This window comes from Pongo pygmaeus, chromosome 2 (genome assembly GCF_028885625.2).
Source record: "Pongo pygmaeus isolate AG05252 chromosome 2, NHGRI_mPonPyg2-v2.0_pri, whole genome shotgun sequence".
NCBI lineage: Eukaryota > Metazoa > Chordata > Mammalia > Primates > Hominidae > Pongo > Pongo pygmaeus.
Genome location: NC_085930.1, coordinates 208,757,475 through 208,780,424, shown reverse-complemented (window position 1 = coordinate 208,780,424; position 22,950 = coordinate 208,757,475). Strand labels below are relative to the sequence as shown.

General features: G+C 39.5%; 1 protein-coding gene across 5 annotated transcripts in view; it reads right to left on the bottom strand.

The window, feature by feature from the left end:
• The window catches only part of LRCH3 (leucine rich repeats and calponin homology domain containing 3), a 102,072-nt gene that overhangs the window by 36,760 nt on the left and 42,362 nt on the right, over positions 1 to 22,950 (bottom strand). For all 5 annotated transcript variants that reach the window (XM_054480580.2, XM_054480579.2, XM_054480577.2 and 2 more), the window contains 7 exons: positions 21,815 to 21,924; positions 20,631 to 20,724; positions 19,177 to 19,297; positions 14,477 to 14,625; positions 10,608 to 10,684; positions 2,615 to 2,666; positions 2,015 to 2,164 (listed from right to left, as the gene is read on the bottom strand). In XM_054480580.2, the coding sequence (XP_054336555.1) occupies positions 2,015 to 2,164; positions 2,615 to 2,666; positions 10,608 to 10,684; positions 14,477 to 14,625; positions 19,177 to 19,297; positions 20,631 to 20,724; positions 21,815 to 21,924 (753 nt within the window). The remainder of the gene's footprint in view (positions 1 to 2,014; positions 2,165 to 2,614; positions 2,667 to 10,607; positions 10,685 to 14,476; positions 14,626 to 19,176; positions 19,298 to 20,630; positions 20,725 to 21,814; positions 21,925 to 22,950) is intronic.

The window sequence follows — 22,950 nt, the reverse complement described above, 5'->3', positions numbered from 1 at the left end:
CCTGGCTATATCCTACCTACTCATTCTTCAGGGTCCCTATCATTTCTTTTTGAGGTCAACTCTGATGATACTTGTTCTCTAAGTCTTCTATCGTCTTGAATATAAAACTAGCACTTTCATTATAAGCTGCCTTATTTTCTGTTTTATTTGTGTTTATTTTCCTGATAAGGTCTAAGCTGTGCCTGGTGGGCAGGGCTTGTATTTTATGCATCTTTATATTCCTTGTACAACCAGCATTCCATAAAGGTCTATCAAGTCAAATGAACGAACAAAGTTAGACTTTCAGAAGTCTAGGTTTGCCTCCTGATTAAGAAAACGAATGTACTATAAATGACCACATTGCTTAATCTTCCTAGACCTGCAGCTTCATCTGTGAAACCCGAACACCTCCAAATGACCTATTAAGAATAAACCAATAAAGTATTTCCATTAGTTTCAAGAGAACTATATAGGAAAGTTTGTATGTAGTAACAAATCAAGTAGGGACTTAAGGGAAAGAGAAACGGTTGGAGAAATTAGGAGATCTCGTGTGCATAGCATTAGGTGACTTCTGTGAAAGTACAATGACAGAGACAAAGGTCAGGAGAACATGGCCATTAGCACATTCACGATTCTTATGAGGGTTGAAAAGGCACGAAAAGAAGAAACATCTCAGGGCAGACAAGGTTTTCAGGGAGGAAGGCACCTTTGTCAACTTCTGCTTGTAGGAATATTAATTTTAGTATTTTTGCTATTGGTCAAAATCTTTGCCTACTTTTTTTTTTTTTTTTTTGAGATGGAGTCTCACTCTGTCGACCAGGCTGCAGGAAGTGCAGTGGTGCGATCTCAGCTCACTGCAACCTCCGCCTCCCAGGCTCAGACAATTCTTCCACTTCAGCCTCCTGGTTAGCTGGGATTACAGGCATGCACCACCACGCCCAGCTAATTTTTAAATTTTTACTTGAGACGGGGTTTTGCCATGTTGGCCAGGCTGGTCTCAAACTCCTGACCTCAGGTGATCCACCCACCTTGGCCTCCCAAAGTGCCAGGACTACAGGCGTGAGCCACCACACCCGGCCAGATTTGCCTACATTTTTATAGAAAACAATAGACAAGGGAACTTGTTGGATGAAGAGGAATCAGGTGAGAAAGAGAGTTAAACATCATCACCAAGGGTCTGGTACATTCAGAAAAAAAGAGTTTATCAGGTAAAACAGTAAAACAGACATATGCATGGTACTTAAAGAAGATGGTCTCTAGTTAAAGTATGAAATACAGAAAAGTCTTTAGTGGACAAGAAAAATTCATTTAATCATTCAACAAATACTTATTGACCATTACTATGAGCTAAGACCTGCTAAGGTCTAGGGACACGGCAGTAAGTAAAACAGACATGGTTCTTACCTTCATGGAGTTTACAGATAAACGAGAGACAGATATTAAGTAAACAAAATTACAAATAATTATGAAGAAAAAAATGACGATTTCAGAACAAAAAGATAAGTAATACAGGTAAAATAAAATGACAACGTTTCAGGCACTACTATAGAGGCTGCAAAATGTTAAGAAATATTAACGCGGTTGTTAATTGAATGTGTGTGGAGAACAGAAAGGAACAAATCAAAGTTCCTGCGAAAGATTAAGTCTGTGAGGCTAGCAAACTTTTGTTATTTACGAAAGCGAGGAAGCGGGAGAGAGGTCTGAGTAACAGTTTCCATCTGCACGGCCTTTTATGGCTCACACAGCACTTTCACTTTCATCTTACTGATCTTTATTATGACACTAGAAACTGAGGAAACGGCAGCTGAATAGTAAAGTAACATGTCCAATGACAGATTTACCGTTAATAAGATAATCACTTCTATTGTCCTCATGCAGATAGACACAAGTAAAAGAGACACTCTATTTAGTCAAGATTCCTTACAGAGAGAAAACTGGTTGACATTTTAATGGACAATAAAAAGCAGCAGCCCTGACCAAACAAATAAGCACTTAGCCAGTTAGCAGCTTGAACAGTATCATTCCAACGACTCACTTTGACAAAGTCCAGGACAGCATCTCTCTGGATCTGCTTGGTCCTTATTTTCTCCTCCTCATACTGCAGGGCAGCAAGCTGAGCCTCTCTCCGAGTGCGCTCTACTAACTGCTCCCTTCTCCGATGAAGTTCCAGGTCTGTGTGTGACAGCTGGAACCAAAGCGTTATTGTGCATATGAAAGTAAAAATGAGGATCACATTACCAATATTCCCTATCAATTTAGGGAACTACTGTTGACCCATGCAACTTTTGCTTTGAAGTCACCTAGCACTGCTTGAAATGTGTTTATTGCTAATGTTTTCCCATCTTTGCACTGTTCTTATATATATATTAGGTTGGTGCAAAAGTAACTGCAGTTTCTGCCACTGAAAGTGATGGGAGAAACTGCAATTACTAATACTATAAAGGCATCACGAAGGTAAAGATTTCCTATCTAAAAACACTGTTAGCAAGTATCACGTACATATGTTATATTAATTGATCGAGACAGCTAGTAATGCTTAAATATACCTGGCAATTCATGGCAATTTAAGTATTATAAAAGAAAAAAAATCACCTTAGTTTAAAAAGCAAAAATAAACACAACTACTAAACATTACCTGATTGTGACTTGCTGATAGTGACAAGAGGGAAGATGGCTCAACCGGAACCCTGACCCAAAAAAGAAAAAAGAAAGAAAAAAACTCTTTGATAAAAAGACAAACAGATACACAAAAAACAAATGAAATTTTTATTGTAAATGTAGCTTTCTATTAATCAGTAGCAAACTGCCTAGTTAGCATTGAAGGAGTAGCTGCATTTTGTAAACCTAAGTCCAAGTCATTAAGTGAAACCAGAGGAAAATCTGATGCCTCCAACTCACGTTTCATGTGGTATCACTGTCTACGTCAGCCAATACCAACAATACAGTTAACTGAGATCACTTTTCAACCAGTATCATTTCTTTATAACACAAGTAACTATTATCTTTGTTACCACCATGATTAAAACAGGACACATGTAAACTGAGATCCTTTTACACACAGAGTCATTTTATCAACTACAGAACCTGGTAACGGTCCTTATAAAGCACACCTGCTCTTATTTTCAATTGATGAAGCAATTTTAACACAGAAATAGAGATTCTGGTTTTTTTAAGAAAAATACGAAACCCTTTTTAATGCTTAAAAAAAAACAAAAAAAAAGTAGTACTTCCCTCTCACTGTTATCAGTGTTAATTCTTACAGTTTACTATTTATCCTTTTCCTGAAACAGATTTCATTGCTCAAGTCTCTGTAACTCATCTTTGTGTCTGAAACTAAAACTGGCAGGAGTAGTTACTGTCTGACGTTTAGGACCTGGCCTCCAAAACTATGATGATTAGCCTATCAGGCTGATCTACAGGCACTGAACTCAGTGTGCTATTAGGGGAACAAAAAAAACCCCGTTACCATGGCTCACTGCAGTCTTCACCTCCTGGGCTCCAGCCATCACGCCCAGCTGTTTTTTTGTTTTTTGTGTTTTTAATTTTTTTGTGGCAATGAGGGTCTTATTACGTTGCCCAGGCTGGTCTCAAACTCCTGCCCCTCAAGCCATCCTCCTACCTCAGCCTCCTAAAGTACTTGGATTACAGGCATGTGAGCCACTGCGCCCAGCCTTTTTTTTTTTTTTTGAGACAGGGTGTCACTCTGTGGCCCAAGGTGGAGTGCAATGCCTTGATCACAGCTCACTGCAGATTCAACCTCCTGGCCTCAAGTGATAATATCGCCTCAGCCTTTCGAGTAGCTGGCCTACAGGTGTGTGTCAACCAACCCAGGATTATTTCTGTAGTTTTTGTAGAGACGGGGTTTTGCTATGTTAACCCAGGTTGCTCTCAAACTCCTGAGCTTTCAAGTGATCCACCCACCTAGGCCTCCCAGTGCTGGGATTACAGGTGTGGGCCACCGCACCACACCCTGATTACACATTTAGAGTAACAGGAATTAACTGCAACTTTCTCCCTAGATTACTAATTTCACTGTTAAAATTTCCCACAGCTTTTAGCGGCCATCTGTAGATGAACTGAAACAAAACACAGAAAGGACCAAATAAACCAACTCAAGTGTGTTTATGTGCCCTAACCTGAACACTATACTTTAACAATGCTTTTCAATTTTTGTTTTGTTTCGAGACAGAGTCTTGCCCTGTCGCCCAGGCTGGAGTGCAGTGGCGCGATCTCACTCACCACAACCTCCACCTCCCTGGTTCAAGAGATTCTTCTGCGTCAGCCTCCTGAGTAGCTGGGATTACAGGCATGCGCCACCACGCTCAGCTAATTTTTGTATTTTTAGTAGAGACGGGGTTTCACCATGTTGGCCAGGCTGGTCTTGAACTCCTGACCTCAGGTGATACACTCACCTCAGCCTCCCAAAGTGCTGGGATTACAGGTGTGAGCCACCGTGCCCAGCCGCTTTTCAATTTTTTAATACATACCTTCTTTCTACTTTCTTAAGCACTTTCTAGTGCTTAAGAAATATTGCTTGAGTGAATGACAGTAGCACCCTCCCCTGAAAAAGTGTGGAATACTGAGACATAAAAAACAAAAATGCAGGTAGCATGTATGTATCTCCTTTAAATCTTCTTTCTACCTATGTTTCTTTCTTTCTTTCTTTCTTTTTTTTTTTGTGACAGAGTCTCGTCTCATTCTGTTGTCCAGGCTTGAATGCAGTGGTGGATCTCAGCTGAGACCTCCACCTCCCAGAGTTAAGCAGTCCTATCTTAGCTTCCCAAGTAGCTGGAACTACAGGTGTGCACCACCATGCCCGGCTAATTTTTGTCTATTTTTGGTAGAGATGGGGTTTCGCCATGTTGCCCAGGCTGGTCTCGAACTCCTGGGCTCAAGCAAACCACTCACCTTGGCCTCTCAAAGTGCTGGGATTACAAGTACATATATTCATTTACCCTCTTTTTACAATACTTCTTTAAAAAGCCAGTCAAACCCATTGTTTCCACTTTATCTCATTACTGTATTTTGTACCTAATCCAATCTGCATCCCGTCCTTTCAGTTTCACTAAAGCTGTTCTTTCACCTCACCAGTTTGTCAATGATCTTGACATCCCCAAATCCAATAGTTATTTCTTAGTCCTCCCCTTATTAAACCTATCAGCAGGGCTGGGTGCAGTGGCTCACACCTGTAATCTCAGCACTTTGGGAGGCTGAGGCGGGCAGATCACGAAGTCAGGAGATCGAGACCATCCTGGCCAACATGGTGAAACCCCGTCTCTACTAAAAAAAATACGAAAAACTGGCCGGGTGTGGTGGTGCGCGCCTGTAGTCCCAGCTACTCAGAAGGCTGAGGCAGATGAATTGCTTGAACCTGGGAAGTGGAGGTTGCAGTGAGTCAAGATCGCGCCACTGCACTCCAGCCTGGCAACAGAGCGAGGCTCCGTCTGGAAAAAAACAACAAAAAACCTATGAGCAGTAAGTGATGTTGTTCATTCCTCTCTATACTTCTTCAAACAGTTTTCAAGGCTAGGCACAGTGGCTCATGCTTTTAATCCCAGCATTTTGGGAGGCCAAGGCGGGAGGATCTTGAGTCCAGGAGATCAAGGCTGCTTATGAGCTATGATGACACCACTGCACTCCAGCCTGGGTGACAGAGACTGTGTCTCAAAAAAACAAAAACAACAACTGTTCTCATTTAGCCTCTAGGACACTACCCTCTTTCTCCTATCCCCAAGACCACCCCTGCTCAGTTTGTTTTTCTGGTTGTTCAAGCCCTAATTCTTGCCACCTTACTCCAATCTCATAAATCTAACTGCTTACTTGATAATTCCACTTGGATGTCTTGTAGGTACTTGAAATAGAACATAACCACAGCAGAACTCTCATCTCACATCCCAGATTTGTCCTGCTTTACTCAGACTCCTGGGTGTTTCTTGAATACACCAAAAGCATGTTCCTACCTCAGAACCTCTACCTAGAATGTTTCACCCCTAGACCGCCATAATGTTTGCTCTTTTTCAGGTTTCTACTGAAATATTATCAATGCATCTAACATTACTTTCACTCTTCCCTCACCCTACCATCTCTTTTATCCTGCTTTATTTTTCTTCATAGCACCTAGCAGTACCTGAAACATACTTGTTACACATATGTGTCTACATCCACTAAAAAGTAACTCTAAAATATCAGGGATTTGGAACAGAGACAGAACCACTATAGTGCTTAAGAAATATTGCTTGAATGAATGACAGTAGCACCCTCTCCTGAAAAAGCGTGGAATATTGAGACATAAAAAACAAAAATGCAGGTAACATGTATGTATCTCCTTTAAATCTTGAACTTACTTGAGCTAAGTAAACCAGACTTTTATCTCTATAAGGCAGACTTCTTTTTTTTTCTTTTGAGATGGCGTATCTGTTGCCTGGGCTGGAGTGCAGGGGCACAAGCTCGGCTCACTGCAGCCTCTGCCTTCCGGGTTCAAGCAATTCTCCTGCCTCAGCCTCCCAAGTAGCTAGGATTACAGGTGCACGCCACCACACCCGACTAATTTTTTGTATTTTTAGTAGAGACAGGGTTTTGCCATGTTGGCCAGGCTGGTCTTGAATTCCTGACCTCAGGGGATCCACCTGCCTTGGCCTCCCAAAGTGCTGGGATTACAGGTGTATTACACCCGGCCAGTATAGTGCTGGGATTACAGGTATATTATATCCGGCCAGTATAAGGCAGACTAAACTGCCTTCTCTGTTTTTCTTTATTTACAAAATCACATAATTAATGTGAGTAGCTTTTCTGGCTTTGTCTATATAACATGAAACAAAAAAACTTCCAGGTTTTATCTAAATGTTAATTCTATATTGCTTTTTATAGAAGCTATAACACACTTTACAGAACCTAGTCTGATATTATCATCTCTCCTGAACTAAAATGCTATTCAAATTATAAGTAGGCCCTATAATTTTTTTTTTTTTTTTTAAGACAAGAGTCTTGCTCTGTCACCCAGGTGGAATGCAGTGGTGCAATCTCAGCTCACTGCACCTCCAGGGTTCAAGCGATTCTCCTGCCTCAGCCTCCCAAGTAGCTAGGACTACAGGTGCAAGCTACCACACCCGGCTAATTTTTGTATTTTTAGTAGAGATCAGGTTTCACCATGTTGGCCAGGCTGGTCTGGAACTCCTGAGCTCAGGTGATCTGCTGGCCTTGGACTCCCAAAGTGCTGGGATTACAGACATGAGCCACTGCACCCAGCCCATAAAAAATTATTTTAACAATTTTTTTTAAACATAATTTTTGCTAGTTTCAATTTCAAATTCACATAATCCATCTTGGCAAATACTACAAAACATTCACACTTTTTATTTATTATATCTCCCTATGTTTATGATCTCCCAGTAGGGTAGACTCTATGTGGGTAGCGGTAGGGGAGTGGTGGGGGGAAGAAATGTACATGGTGGATGAGGGTAGGCGAAAAGAACTGGAAGAAAAAAAGGGGTAAGCAAGCTTTCCTTTTCAGCTCGCCAGCAGAGGATTCCTTACATTCATTCAATGTTTTTGAGTTGCTGTAACTGACAGACTGCTGAGGTAGCGTCTTTTTGTTAACATGTTATTCAGATTAGAGACAAATCTTGCTGGTCTGAGAGCTGTCAGTCATTCTGAGGCGATTGTGTCTTTTTAGGTTCGAATTCAACATTCCACTTGAATGTAAGCTCCAGGAGGGCAGGAATTTTGACTAAGTTCATAGCTATATCCCAACATCTGGAAAGGAACTTGGCACATAGTAGATATTTCACAAATACCTAATTAAAAACATGAAGTATATATTGATCCTAGAGCCTAACTGGTTACTAGGATCAAGTATGGAGTTCTTATCCAAGGACTGTGCTATGGAACCCCGAGTTAAACAGTAATCATGGCTGGGTGCAGTGGCTCACACCTGTAATCCCAGCACTTTGGGAGGCCAAAGCAGGAGGGTTAGTACTTCAATCTGGGAGTCTGAGACCAGCCTGGGCAACATAGTGAGATTTCTGTCTCTACTAAAAATAACAAAAAATTTGCTGAGTACGTAGCACACGCCTGAAGTTGCGGCTACTCCAGAGGCTGAGGTGGGAGGATTGCTTGAGCCTGGGAGGTAGAGGCTGCAGTGACCACGATCACAACACTGCACTCCAGCCTAGGCAATAGAGCAAGACCCTGTCACAAAACAAAACAAAACAAAACATGTAATCCCAGCTTTAGTTTCCAGCACTGTGGCAGACTAAACGCCCTGAATGACTCTTCCAATGGAAATAACCAAAATGCTGAATAAAATAAAACAAGCTTTTAAAATGTATTGCTAAGGTGCCATGAAAATAAAGAATCCACAGACTTTCAAAAAGAAGTAAAAACAGGAACTCTGGACTAAGATGTGGTAGGCAGACTTTCGGCTTCCATGATCTCGGTCCCTGGCCTTCCTTACTCTAGTGAATGCTGTTGTAGTACATTAAAAAAAGGCTTCGCAGATGAAATTAAGGTTACTAATCAGCTGGCCTTAAAATGGGGAGATTATCCAGGTTGACCTAATATAATCACGAGCCCTTAAAAGCAGAAGAATTTGCGAGATGTGGTAGAAAGGGAAGTGAGAAAGATTCCAAACATAAGGAGGATCTGACCCGTCATTCCTGCTTTGAAGATGGAGGGACCCATGAAGAAGGAATGTGAGTGGCCTCTAAACACCAAGAATGGCCACCAGCTGGCAGCCAGGAAAATAATGGGGACCTCAGTAATGGGGACCGGTAACTGCATCAAACTGAATTCTGCCAAGAAGTAGTAGCAGGAAAATGACTTCTCCTCCACAGTCTCCACATGAGAATCCAGGCCAGCCGATACCCTGACTTTGTCCTCTAAGTAGAGAACCCAGCACGGCCTGCCCAGGCTCTATCCTCCGGAAGTATAATATAATAAAGAGGTGTTGTCCTAAACTGCTAACTTTGTAACACAAGCAACAGAAAACTAACACATAAGGTAACTGAGTGAAAAAGCCAGCTTTTACCTTGAGGGTTTCTACTAAATCCTGGAGCTCTTGAGCTTCACCTATGATGGATGCAGGACGTGAGAGGGACAGGAGATATAAAATGCAGGCCCACTCAAGGTGGAGAATGTAACTGGAAACTCCCGCATAAAACTGGAATCTCAAAAGACTATACTCTCAATAAAAGGACACATGGCAACTGAAAAGACATTCTGAAATAAATTTCAAAGCATACAAAACTTAATTAAATCCCCATGAGTTAAGTGATAAGAGTATAAATGTCAAAGTTATGAGATGTCTGTCTTTTTTCTCCCTACATATTTATTCCATCTATATCTCAGTCCCCCAAGTTAACTTTAATACCTTGTCAAGTATAAGAACTATGTAAATTTACCATCACTTAAGAATAGGCGTATCAAGACTTCATAAAACCAGAAGGCAAAGAGCTAAAGGCTGAAATTTCCAACTATTGTGAAACAGTTCATGACAAGAAACATTCTGGAATTCAAGAATGAGAAGCAGTGCTCTAAATGATCAAGCTAATTTTCAAAATATTCTTTTTTTGTTTTTTTTGAGACTGAGTCTCACTCTGTCACCCATGCTGGAGTGTAGTGGTGCAATCTCAGCTTACTGCAACCTCCGCCTCCTGGGTTCAAGCGATCCTCCTGCCTCAGCCTCCCAAGTAGCTGGAATTACAGGCGTGTGCCACCACACCCAGCTATTTTTTGTATTTTTAGTAGAGACGGCGTTTCACCACGTTGGCCAGGCTGGTCTCGAACTCCTGACCTCAAATGATCCACCTGCCTCGGCCTCCCAAAGTGCTAGGATTACAGATACGAGCCACCGCACAGGGCCTAATTTTCAAAATATTCTGAGAGGCACCAAGTACAGTGGAAAGAGTGTATTAACAGAGACAGGACTGGTGATACATATCACTGTCTCTGCCTATTTCTCTCTGTTATCCAGTCAAAAATGTAAGTTAAAAAAATTAGAACTCTCCAAATTTGTTTTTTGTTTTTGTTTTTTGTATTTTTGTATTTTTTTTTTTTTGAGACAGGGTCTTACTCTGTTGCCCAGGCTGGACTGCAATGGCACAAACTGGGTTCACTGCAGCCTCAACCTCCCAGTTCAAGCGATCCTCCCACCTCAGCCTCTGAGTTGCTGGGCCCACAGGCGTGCACCACCACGCCAGGCTATTTTTTTTTCTTTTTGTAGAGGAGTAGAATGATGCTCAGACTGGTCTCAAACTCCTGGACTCAAGCAAGCCTCCCACCTTGGCCTCCCAAAGTGTTGGAATTACAAGTGTTAGCCACTAAGCCCAGTCCTGAAATTCTTTTAGCCCTTTTTGTGCACGAATCCATATAGCTTCACCACAAAATCTCATTGCTACTAAGTATCTTCAGATCGATTAACTGTGTAGATAATCATTTAGATGGTCTCAATTTAGAATCAAATCAGTTTCTACCTTTTCAATGGCATGAGTACAAAAAAGCACACCGTCACTCAGTTCTAAATACATGCCATCTAAACATCTTTATTATACACAGATCTGCATAAAACCAAAATTACTTTATGCTTTCACGATTAAGACAGAAACAAATTAAGTAGAATTGATTTTTCAAACCTGTTTTGATGTAAATATCTTCTCATATCTTCTGTTTTTTGAAACTCCCTAATGGCTACTGGCTTTACTGGTGAACCCTAGGCCAGAGGACAGAAATAAATAAATTTAGTATATTAATCCAGAACACTGCAATTGCACAGTTCACATCCAATTTGTCATTTAATTTGTATATTACACTAAAAAATATTTTAATAGACTTTTCAAATGTAAACTTTAAGTTTAAAAGCATCATATGCTATACTGCTGCTTTAATAAACAAAAACATTCACAATCCACAAACATTTATTTTATTTTATAAGAAAGTAGATTTCCTTCTCACTGTATTATATACATTACAGTGACCAAGCACAGTAATATTTACTGAATAATAAGATGTTAGAATTGGAAAGGAACTGAAGAGGTCACTAACAGACTTCCATTTAGGACAGAAATTCCCACCTACCCTACCCTGGCATTTGCTCAGTTTCTCTTGAATATTTCTGGTAATAGTGAGTTCACTGGGCAGATTAAATTTCTTTATTTATTCATCACAACAAATTGTCTTTTTTTTTTTTTTTTTTTTGAGACGGAGTCTCACTGTCGCCCAGGCCGGAGTGCAGTGACAGATCTCGGCTCACTGTAGGCTCCGCCTCCTGGGTTCACGCCATTCTCCTGCCTCAGCCTCCCGAGTAGCTGGGACTACAGGCGACCGCCACCTCGCCCGGCTAATTTTTTGTATTTTTAGTAGAGATGGGGTTTCACCATATTAGCCAGGATGGTCTCGATCTCCTGACCTCGTGATCCGCCCACGTCAGCCTCCCAAAGTGCTGGGATTACAGGCGTGAGCCACTGCGCCCGGCCAACAAATTGTCTCTTATCATACTCATACGAACAGTCTTGAGTGTGTTGGTGAATATCAAGATAAAACAAAAAGTAATTTCTATTTATGGTAAAATACCATATTTAAAAGGAAAATATTACTGGCAATTTTACTTATTTACAAACTAAAGAGTAAGAGGTCATTTTCAAAAAGTATTACTGAGGAAAATTAAACTGGTTTAAAATACAGACCACACACTGAAAAATAAAATTATAAATCAAAGGTAGAATTAAAGGTTATCAAAGGAAAACCTATAGAAGCAATACAATCTTGTTTCAACACCAAAAATAATCACCAAAATGGTTATTCATCAAGGGAAAAATAAGAACAACCTTCCCAAAAAGGATATCTACAAATCAAACATAAAACTACTTACCATCTACTTCCAAGAAATAGCATCTACCTATCACACATCACTAGAAACTTCTGGTGAGTTACTTCAAAGGGCTAACAACTGACTGTCTTAAAGTCTGGACATGAGATCCCAAATAATAAACTACAATTCTACAACTCTGATGCAAAAATAATTTTTCTAATTTTAGTGAATACGCCATTTTAAAATTTTTGTTTATTTAGAGACAGAGTGTCGCTATGTTGCTCAGGCTGGTCTCAAACTCCTGGGCTCAAGCAGTCTTCCTACCTCAGCCTCCCAAGTGGCTGAGATTACAGGAATGAGCCACCAGGCCAAGCTATACCACTTTAAAAAATAAACACAAATCTCTCCTAGGACGTTCTATCAGTGACTTACCATCCTAGTTTTTTTTTTTTTTTTTTTGGATACAGAATCTTGCTCTGTCACCTAGGCTGGAGTGCAGTGGCACAATCTTGGCTCACTGCAATGTCCGCTGCCCAGGTTCAAGTGACTCTCGTGCCTCAGCCTCCCGAGTAGCTGGGATTACAGGCACCCGCCATGACACCCAGCTAAGTTTTTTTAAATACATTTTTAGTAGATACGGCGTTTCATCATGTTGGCTAGTCTGGTCTCAAACTCCTGACCTCAAGTGATCCACCTGCCTTGGCCTCCCACAGTGCTGGGATTACAGGCGTGAGCCACCACGTCCAGCCCCATCCTAGTTTTATGATACTGCAATTATCTAAAATTATTCTAAGAGGCACATGAAATTTTCATGACAAAATGAATGTGACATTGGTTTAATTAAAAAAAAAATCATACCATGTTCAGACAGGAATGGTCTATGTATATGACAAGTATTATAATAAAATTAAATAATAGTAGAGTGTTTAAAACCTCACATAGATTAGTTTTAACATTCCATTTTTAGATAGTGTTCAGGAAAATAAAAAGATACTTCTTCACTGGTTGTGAAACCACCTAAAATAATGCTGCCTCATCATATTTTCACAGATGCTAAATTTTACAAAAGCTTTATGACACAGAAGTCATAAAGACTACCATACGTAACAGGCAGCCAGAGTTTTAAAAATATTATTACAAAACAATATAATGAATTAAAGAAATACTATTTTTTTAAAGTAGTATAATAGGCATTTTCACTTTTAGTAGAGATACTCCATTTATACAGCCTAAGTAACCATAACATGATCAAAGAGAAAGACCAGGAGAAAAGAAAATGAATTTCTTTAAGGATTATAATGTGTCATTGTTAATTTTAGTTTTATTGCAAAATAGTTGCCCCTTGCTCCAGCAGCCTCAACAAGTAGTTTCATCAATCACCTGGTACACTGCTATCTCTGGGCTGTAGGACTTTGACTTATATAATTTTATCCAACTTTAAATACAAGAGTGTCTCTTTACCAACAAAAAATACGGTGTTCAAAAGTATTCAGATAGGAAAAACCAAGGCCCTTTTTTTAAAAAAAAGAATGATAATACTGGCTGGATGCGGTGGCTCACACCTGTAATCCCAGCACTTTGGGAGGCTGAGGTGGGCAGATCACCCAAGGTCAGGAGTTTGAGACCAGCCTGGCCAACATGGTGAAACCCCGTCTCTACTAAAAATATAAAAATTAGCCAGGCGTGGTGGCGGGTGCCTGTAATCCCAGCTACTCGGGAGGCTGAGGCAGGACAATCACTTGAACCTGGGAGGCAGAGGCTGCAGTAAGCCGAGATCATGCCAAGGCACACCAGCCTGGGCGACAGAGTAAGACTCTTGTCTCATTAAATAAAGAATGATAATATCACTCTACAACATGTCCCACTTGAAATGATTATTCTCTATTTCTTTTTTATTTCTTTCCTTTTAGCTGTCTCAGACCAAAGGATTCTTCTCTATTTCTAAAAGGATAATACATCATTCTCTAGAAAGGACCCAAGTGTTTCTCAAATAATCACTGCTTAGAGCCTGAAACCAACTCCAGACATCAACATCACATCCACTAAAGTGAAGCCATTTTATTATGCTGACAAGAAGACTGAAGAATGCTATTCTATCTGAGACCCTTGGGGAATTGGCAGAGATTCTGTAGTGGGTTGAATGCACATTTGTTTTCTAAGGCAATTCAATGCTCCACTTAAGAGATACCCAAGAATTTTACTAGCAAACAATTTACGTTCTGTGTGACTTAGCACAAAAGCTCCAATATAATTCAGCATATTATAAAAATTCTATGGTTAAGTCTGCATGTTGCCACAAAAGTCAACTTTTTGGTTTAACTGTCAATTAACTACTGACCGAACTATGATTCATCAGTTAGTAACAATAAAAAAGCAATAAAAACAACAATGAAAAGCATCATTGTATTTTTCTTTGTACTTTCTTCGAAGGCCTTAACAGTGCCTAGACTTCTTTTATTCCTTCTGCAAAATTCTGAAATCTTTCTTGTTTGAAAAATAAACCTAAAGCCTACTTGAGACTACTGTCTGATTTTTCTGAATAAATCTGAAAAATTCAGTGCTGAAATCAGAAGCGAACATAATGAAAACAATTAGGCTTCAGTCAACAAATCACTGATATAACAAAACTTTATACTATTATGAATTATTTTATGAAGGGATAGCAACATATTTAGGCTTCAATCTATGTACTACCTCATGAGAGATTCGCCGCTGTTCAATATACGCCATAAACTGTGAACTAAGGCTGTCTGAGTCCGGTCCCTTGGGCTGTCTCACCTCGGCCTCTTCTTCCTCTGCAGTGCAGCTGTCTATGTAGTCAATCTGATCAAGATCATGTTCCACTGTATACACCACACACACACACACACACACACACACCAGAAAAAAACATTCAAATTAGATAGCCAATAAAAGACATTTACTTAATTCCTTTTCCCCATGATTTTCTATTTTGAAAGTGGTAGGGATGATAAAAACTTTAAATTACTTAAGTCTTTTTTTTTTTTTTTTTACCCATTTTATGTCCAAGGTTGGTGGCTCACACCTGTAATCCCAGCACTTTGGGAGGTGCAGGTGGTGAGTGGATCACCCGAAGTCAGGAGTTCGAGGCAAGCCTGACCAATATGCTGAAATCCCATCTCTACTAAAAATACAAAAATCAACTGGGCTTAGTGGCGCATGCCTGTAGTCCCAGCTACTCGGGAGGCTGAGACAAGAGAATTGCTTGAACCCGGGAGACAGAGGTTAAGGTGAGCCAAGACCGTATCACTGCACTCCAGCTTGGGTGACAGAGCGAGACTCCGTCTCAAAAACAACAAAAAAAATTAAATTAATTTTACTTATATTTTATTTTGTTTTTTTGAGACAGGGTCTCCCTTTGTCACCCAGGCTGCAGTGCAGTGATGCAATCTTGGCTCACTGCAACCTCTGCTTCTCACGTTCAAGCGATTCTCCTGCCTCAGCCTCCTGAGTAGCTGGGATTACAGGTGTGCACCACCACACGTGGCTAATTTTTGTATTTTTAGTAGATACAGGGTTTTACCATGTTGGCCACGCTGGTCTCGAACTCCTGTGCTCAAGTGATCAGCCCACTTTGGCCACCCAAAGTGCTGGGATTACAGGCATCAGCCAACGTGCCTGGCACGTAAGTGTTTATTATTTAGTCCATGGCCACTCACAAAAATAGGCTCCAGAAAACCTTAGTCCTAGTTCACTAAATAATGTAGTAATTGATGATAATTATTGAAATAGAGACCTCTACCATTTTTCTTTGAACAGCTCCTTACTGTTTTAAACACAGTAGTTTCAGTTTGTGAGACAAAGAGCGAAGACTAATTTTTAAAGACTGAAAGGCACATCTTTGTGTTTTTCGTGTTTTAGGTCTGGGGCTTAATATCTCTGTGAGGAGATGGCAGGTGGAAAACCAAACACAGTCAACTCAAAAGAAAGTCAAAGGCCACACACAAAAAAGAGAAAAGGTAGGAGTAAACTGGACTTGAGAAAGAAAGAGTTTCTGACTACTATCTCCCTTCCTGTAATTGTTGTCGATTAAACAGAAACAAAAAAGATTAGAACAAAGATTGTCCTATTTGGAAAACTATCTGCTAGAGGTCAGCAATGTAGATATTTTATAGTAGTTTATGGATGGGAAGGGATTCATTTGAGGAGTTTCTTCTTCTCAAAATGCTTTAGGGTGAGGAGACGTATATAAATTATTTTTAGCCACATCTTGTTCATCTGTTAAGTTTGGGAATCCCCCATTATTTTTAAGTTTAAAAGTAATGAAACAACTACTTAAAATGGCACACTAGAAAAAAAAACTTCCTACTAAGATAGTTTTTCCAGAGATGCATTAAACCACAACCCGTTACTTCATGACGTTCTACAGGCTGCCTAAAAATCGCAGTTGCTGGAACAGTGAACTTGGGGAAGCCTATTTCTCAATTTAGTCTTCTGACTCAATTATTGATAAATAATTCTGTGAATGCAATTAATATAAAAATGAATTTTGAGTTATTAGAGTTTTATTAATAGCTAAAAAAGATGAAAAGGTTCTAAGTTTACATCCACATTAGAAACCAGGTACATAAATGCATTTTTTTAAATGTGCTAAAACTTTTCTGACTAAATAAATGGTTTATATTAAGACGATTTCTGAAGAAAGTAACTTTACTTCTTCATCCAATCTAGACCAGTGTGGCCAACTTCACTTCTTCATCCAATCTAGACCAGTGTGGTCAACTTTACTTCTTCATCCAATCTAGACCAGTGTGGCCAAAGAGAAAAATAACACAAGCCATGAAGGTGAACCACATATGTCATTTGAAATTTTCTAGTAGCCATATTTTTTAAAGTAAAAGAGGCAGCATTAATTTTAATATTTTACATTGTCCAATATGTTTAAATATCACTTCAACACATAATCAATGCAAAATATTACTACTTTACATGCTTTTTTTCAAATGAAGTCTTCAAAATCTGATGTGTATTTTATACTTACAATACGCATCAATTTGGAAAAACCACATTTCTTATTTATTTTTTTTTTTTTTGAGACACAGTCTCATTCTGTCACCCAGGCTGGAGTGCAGTGGCGTGATCTTGGCTCACTGCAACCTCCGCCTCCCGAGTTCAAGTGATTCTCCTGCCTCAGCCTCCCGAGTAGCTGGGATTACAGGCATGTGCCACTATGCCCTGCTTTTTTTTTTTTTTTTTTTTTTTTTTTTTTTGGTTTTTAGTAGATTTTGGGTTTCACCATGTTGGCCAGGCTGGTCTCAAACTCTTGACCTCAAGTGATCCACCTGCCTCAACCTCCCAAAGTGCTGGGATTACAGGCGTGAGCCACTGCACCCAGCCTAAAAAAACACATTTCAAATACTCAATAATTACCACATGTGGCTAGTGGCTACCATACCGGCACAGATCTCAACATTATTTTAAGTCTTAAATAAACTGATGGAGAAAGATACCTCATATGAGAGAAACACTTAAAAGAAAACTATTGAAATGTAAATGAAATGGTAACGACAGGAGTAAAGAATCTAAGATGGTAAGGAAAAGGACAGCAAACCATTTAATTGAAATCATCACTGAGAAATGAAAGCTCTCCTCGGATAAGCAATAGATTTCTGGAAAATCAAAGTCATTTTCCCTTATAACTGGCCCTCAAAATTTAAATATGAAATTAAACATTAAACATTAAATTCAAACCAATTCAAGCAATACAGAATTTAATGCAAAAATCAAGAGTCTGCTTTGGAAGTATAAGCAAGTAGAGAGAGTGCTGCTTGCTAATGAACTACAAATTTTTTAATGTCAGAATAAGGAAAACTGATTCAGATGCCCTTGAAGAGCATCTGACAATTCCAGGTGAAGAAAAGGTAAACATTGGAAAAAAAAAAAAAAAAAAAAAAGCACTAAATTCCTAAAAGAGATCAAATAATGACCACAGCAAGAATCTTAAAAAGGGAGAATGGTACTCCAAAAGGTCGTGGTTAAATCCAGATTAACAAAGATCTACTCCAGGTGTACTGTCTCTAATAAAGTTTCCTCCCAAAATAAAAAGGGAGAAATACTGTATTTTAACTCTGACTGAAAGCAGAAATCATAGTTTCATCCCAATGGAAAATAGTATTTTTCTTTTTCTTTTTTTTTTTTTTTTTCATTGATGATAGAAGACATTTAATAAAATATAGAAGCCACTTTCCAAAAAATTATAAATAGAATAAAACTTTAAATGAGTACACCATAATTTGTTAAAACCAATAACAGTGTTTATTCTAAATGGTAAACCTCAAAATTTATAAATTCCTAAAGAAAGAATATTTTTGTCTGATGTCAACTTAACTATTCTACACTTTTTTTTTCTTTTATTATTATTATTATTATTATTATTATTATTATTATTATTATACTTTAGGTTTTATGGTACATGTGCGCAATGTGCAGGTAAGTTACATATAATCGTATATGAAAAGAAGTCTTTAAAAGAAGAGTGAAGAAGCTATAGATACACCAACAAAAGGAGTGGGTACGAAAAAGACAACTTTAAAAAGTTAAATGATGGCAAACACTTTAGCTGTCACTGGAATCGTGTTTACCTCCGCCGTTTGTTACTACTAAACTGCCGCGTTTCTCTTGGTACTGAATGATGGCAAACACTTTAGCTGTCACCCGAGTTATGTTTACCTCCGCCGTTTGTTACTACTAAACTGCCGCGGTTCTCTTGGTACTGAATGATTGCAAACACTTTAGCTGTCACCCGAGTTATGTTTACCTCCGCCGTTTGTTACTACTAAACTGCCGCGTTTCTCTTGGTACTGAATGATTGCAAACACTTTAGCTGTCACCCGAGTTATGTTTACCTCCGCCGTTTGTTACTACTAAACTGCCGCGTTTCTCTTGGTACTGAATGATGGCAAACACTTTAGCTGTCACCCGAGTTATGTTTACCTCCGCCGTTTGTTACTACTAAACTGCCGCGGTTCTCTTGGTACTGAATGATTGCAAACACTTTAGCTGTCACCCGAGTTATGTTTACCTCCGCCGTTTGTTACTACTAAACTGCCGCGGTTCTCCTGGTACTGAATGATTGCAAACACTTTAGCTGTCACCCGAGTTATGTTTACCTCCGCCGTTTGTTACTACTAAACTGCCGCGGTTCTCTTGGTACTGAATGATGGCAAACACTTTAGCTGTCACCCGAGTTATGTTTACCTCCGCCGTTTGTTACTACTAAACTGCCGCGTTTCTCTTGGTACTGAATGATGGCAAACACTTTAGCTGTCACCCGAGTTATGTTTACCTCCGCCGTTTGTTACTACTAAACTGCCGCGGTTCTCTTGGTACTGAATGATGGCAAACACTTTAGCTGTCACCCGAGTTATGTTTACCTCCGCCGTTTGTTACTACTAAACTGCCGCGGTTCTCCTGGTACTGGCTTTCTCTTCGTAGTCTTTGTTCTTTAGTAATCTCTGCTACTCGAAGAGGCAGATCTGAAAATTCATCTGTAGGCTTAAAAAAGAAGCAGAAACATTAAAAACAATCTTTTTAGAGCCTGGCGGATCATGCCTGTAATCCATGCGCTTTGGGAGACCAAAGCAGGAGGATCACTTGAGGCCAGGAGTAAATTAGCTAGGTGTGCTCACACATGCCTGTAATCCTAATACTTGGATGTTGAGGCGAGACAATCGCTTCAGCCCAGGAGTTCGAGGCTGCAATGAGATAGGATTCCACCACTGCACTCCAGCCTGTGCAACAAAGCGAGATCCTATCTCAAAAAAATAAAAATCTGGCCTGGAGTGGTGGCTGATGCCTATAATCCCAACACTTTGGGAGACCAAGGTGGGAATGACAAGCCCAGGAGTTTGAGACTAGCCTGGGCAATACAGGGAGAGCCCATCTCTAAAAAAAAAAAATTTTTTTAATTGGCCAGGCGTGGTGGCATAAGCCTGTAGTCCCAGCTACTCAGGATGTTTAGGTAGGAGGAGTGCTTGAGCCATGGTCCTCCCACTGCACTCCAGCCTGGGTGAAAGAGCAAGACTCTGCCTCAAAAAAAAAAAAAAAAGATTCATGACTCCATAAATTATATATGTAGATTTAAAATATCTACATATATATCTGTATTGATACAGCCACATTTATGAACCCACCCACCAAGACATACAAACACAAGTGATTCCAAATTACAAATGGGATGTGGTCTAAAATTAATTTGGTTTCAATTCACAGTAAAACAATGTTATAAATAGTAGGTTATCAGTCTTGCTAACAAAAGTTTACTTAATAACTTAATGCATAGCTAAAATATTACACATTAGTAATTTTTATTTTTTTACTTTTTTTCTTCTGTAGACCTTCTCTGTGGACACAGTAATTTTTAAGAGCAGAAAACATAATATCAATAATTTAAAAACCAGGAAAACGATAGAATTAGCCAGGAAGTTATTCCTCTTGAGCACATGAATGCTCTTTACCAAGGTCCTCGTCTCTACCCATCAGCCGAATGTCCCACTTGTTTTCTCACCATCTAGCACCTCTGCTAGAGATGACCCCGCCCCTCAGATTGTGGGCTTCAGTTTCAACTGGCTCAGCTCCTGTTTGCCTTTCTATGATATGAAACTATTTCCATGAGGCAATGAGGAACCAGGTGGAAATCCAGTGACAGAAAGCCGGCAAGGATGCAGAACGCCAGTTCTGCTGGAGAGGGTGGGAATCTTGCCTCCGCCTTGACTTTTCTATATTTTATGTAGTGAGAAACCGAATCCAGTTAGGACGCTTTTCATTTTCATCATTCTGTTTTCTCTTAATCAGGTGTTATAACACACGGAATATAAAAAACACTTACTTCATTCCCTGACCATCTCTTATCACCACTGTCCACACTATTGAAGCCTGAATCAAGGGCTCCATAAGGGCGACTTGAGTACAGTTCTTCATGGCTGCCAAAAAGAGACTCTGTTACTGCAAAGTTTGTTATTTTAACAATTAACATTTGAAATTAAACAGATCAATTTTCTAAAAAACAAGAAATGTGGCAGTCACTTAACTATTAGAACTAAATGGACTTTAATTTTTTAATATGAAAAATTCCAAATAGAAACAAAGCAAACAGAATAGTATGAGACCTCATGTACTCATTATTATCCAGCTTCAAAACAATCACACCTCTGCAATTCTTGTTCGTCCAATGAGGCGAGTTTACTAGGACTGTGCTTTTAAGCAAAATTTCAGAGGTTCAAGAGAAGGCCTGAGAGGTTCTCTTTTAAGTAAAGTCCATAAACATTATTTCACTTTCACTGAAACATCTATCCTGCTTGTTTAAAGGCCTAAGAATTTAATTATTGCTACTTAAGATTGCTCCATACTCAGGAGGCTGAGGTGGGAGGAATGCTTGAGCTCAGGAGTTTGAGACCAGGCTGGGCAACATGGTAAAAAAAGAGATAGTTCCAGATGGTTGGGACTGCCAAGCAGATGACCTTATAAGTCATAGGCTGTGTAGCTGAGGGACTCATAGACTTAACAGATCCTGAAGTGATGTTAATGGTCAACAAATCCAACTTTTCACTCCTTGTAGAAAAAATGAAACTCAAAAAGTAGGAATGACTTGCCTTCAGCTAGTTACTTCAGCAGCAGAGCTAAAGTTAGCATTCAAGTCACTCAGACCAGTAGTTTTCAACTGGAGGGCCCCAAGATGACATTTGGAGACATTTTTGTCACTTTGCGAGGGTACTACTGGCATCTAATGGGCAGACACCAAGGATGCTGCTAAATGTCTTACAATGTACAGGACAGCCCATCACAACAAAGAATTATCTGATCTAAAATGACAACAGTGCCAAGGTTGAGAAACCCTTAGAACTAGACTTGGCCAGATCTAGGTCATCAACTTTACAATACAAGCATTCTGAGAATAACAGTGTTAAAACAGGTTATTTCCCTTTAGTCAAACATTCAGGCAAATTTAAGCATCCATTTTATTTGATTCCCTGTACAAAAAATATGATAGATAAAGGGACAGAATATACTTACCAGGAGCCAAAACCCAATGGTCTCCTATCATAATCCGGCAGATCTGGAGCAATCTTACAAGCTTGTATGTTCAGGTATTTAAATATGTGGATTTTGCCTTTTATACATATCTAAATAAAGTCACACAAATGTAGCCAAATTATTACTCATCTGAAATATGCTCCTTTTTATCTTATCAACATTTTATGTAACATACATTGGGAAAGGGAGGCATTTCTATCAAGTACATACAGTAATATTTAAAAACTAATAAATTATATTATTTAGTTAAGTGTTATTTTAGGTGTTTAACTGGTAAATATAAGTTTTCATTTTCTAGTCACTAATAAATTTCAGTAATATATAAATAAATAACTTTTGATTATACTGTTCAAATACCAAGTAAACTTATCACACTGATTAGTTTGCATAGTCAGAGATTTAAAGCATTTCTCCCCATTAGATTACATGAAGCAACTTTTACTTTTAGGAATCCAACAATCATATACAACTATGTTTTTGATTCTGCTTTGAGAGAGAACAGCAGGAAATCATGAAATATTACATATATTTCTGTTGCTACTTGTCCCAGAAGTCAAAACACAAATTCTTGAGGCTTATAAGACCCTTCTACTGTTAGGAAGTTTACTCATAAAGTTTTATAGTTGCGATAAGGAGTAGCATATGCCACCGGGCGCAGTGGCTCACGCCTGTAATTGCAGCACTTTGGGAGTCTGAGGCGGGTGGATCACCTGAGGTCAGGAGTTCAAGACCAGCCTGACCAACATGGTGAAATCCCGTCTGTACTAAAAATACAAAAAATTAGCCGGGCATGGTGGCGGGCGCTTGTAATCCCAGCTACTCGGGAGGCTGAGGCAGGAGAATCGCTTGAACCCAGGAGGCAGAGGCTGCAGTAAGCCGAGATCGCACCATTGCACTCCAGCCTGGGCAACAAGAGCAAAACTTCATCTCAAAAAAAAAAAAAAAAGAGTAACATATGCTTGTACAAAATCGTCAATAAACTGCAGAGTTAAAAAGAGCTATGGGGGCCGGGTGCGGTGGCTCACACCTGTAATCCCAGCACTTTGGGAGGCCGAGGCGGGTGGATCATGAGGTCAGGAGATCGAGACCATTCTGGCTAACATGGTGAAACCCCG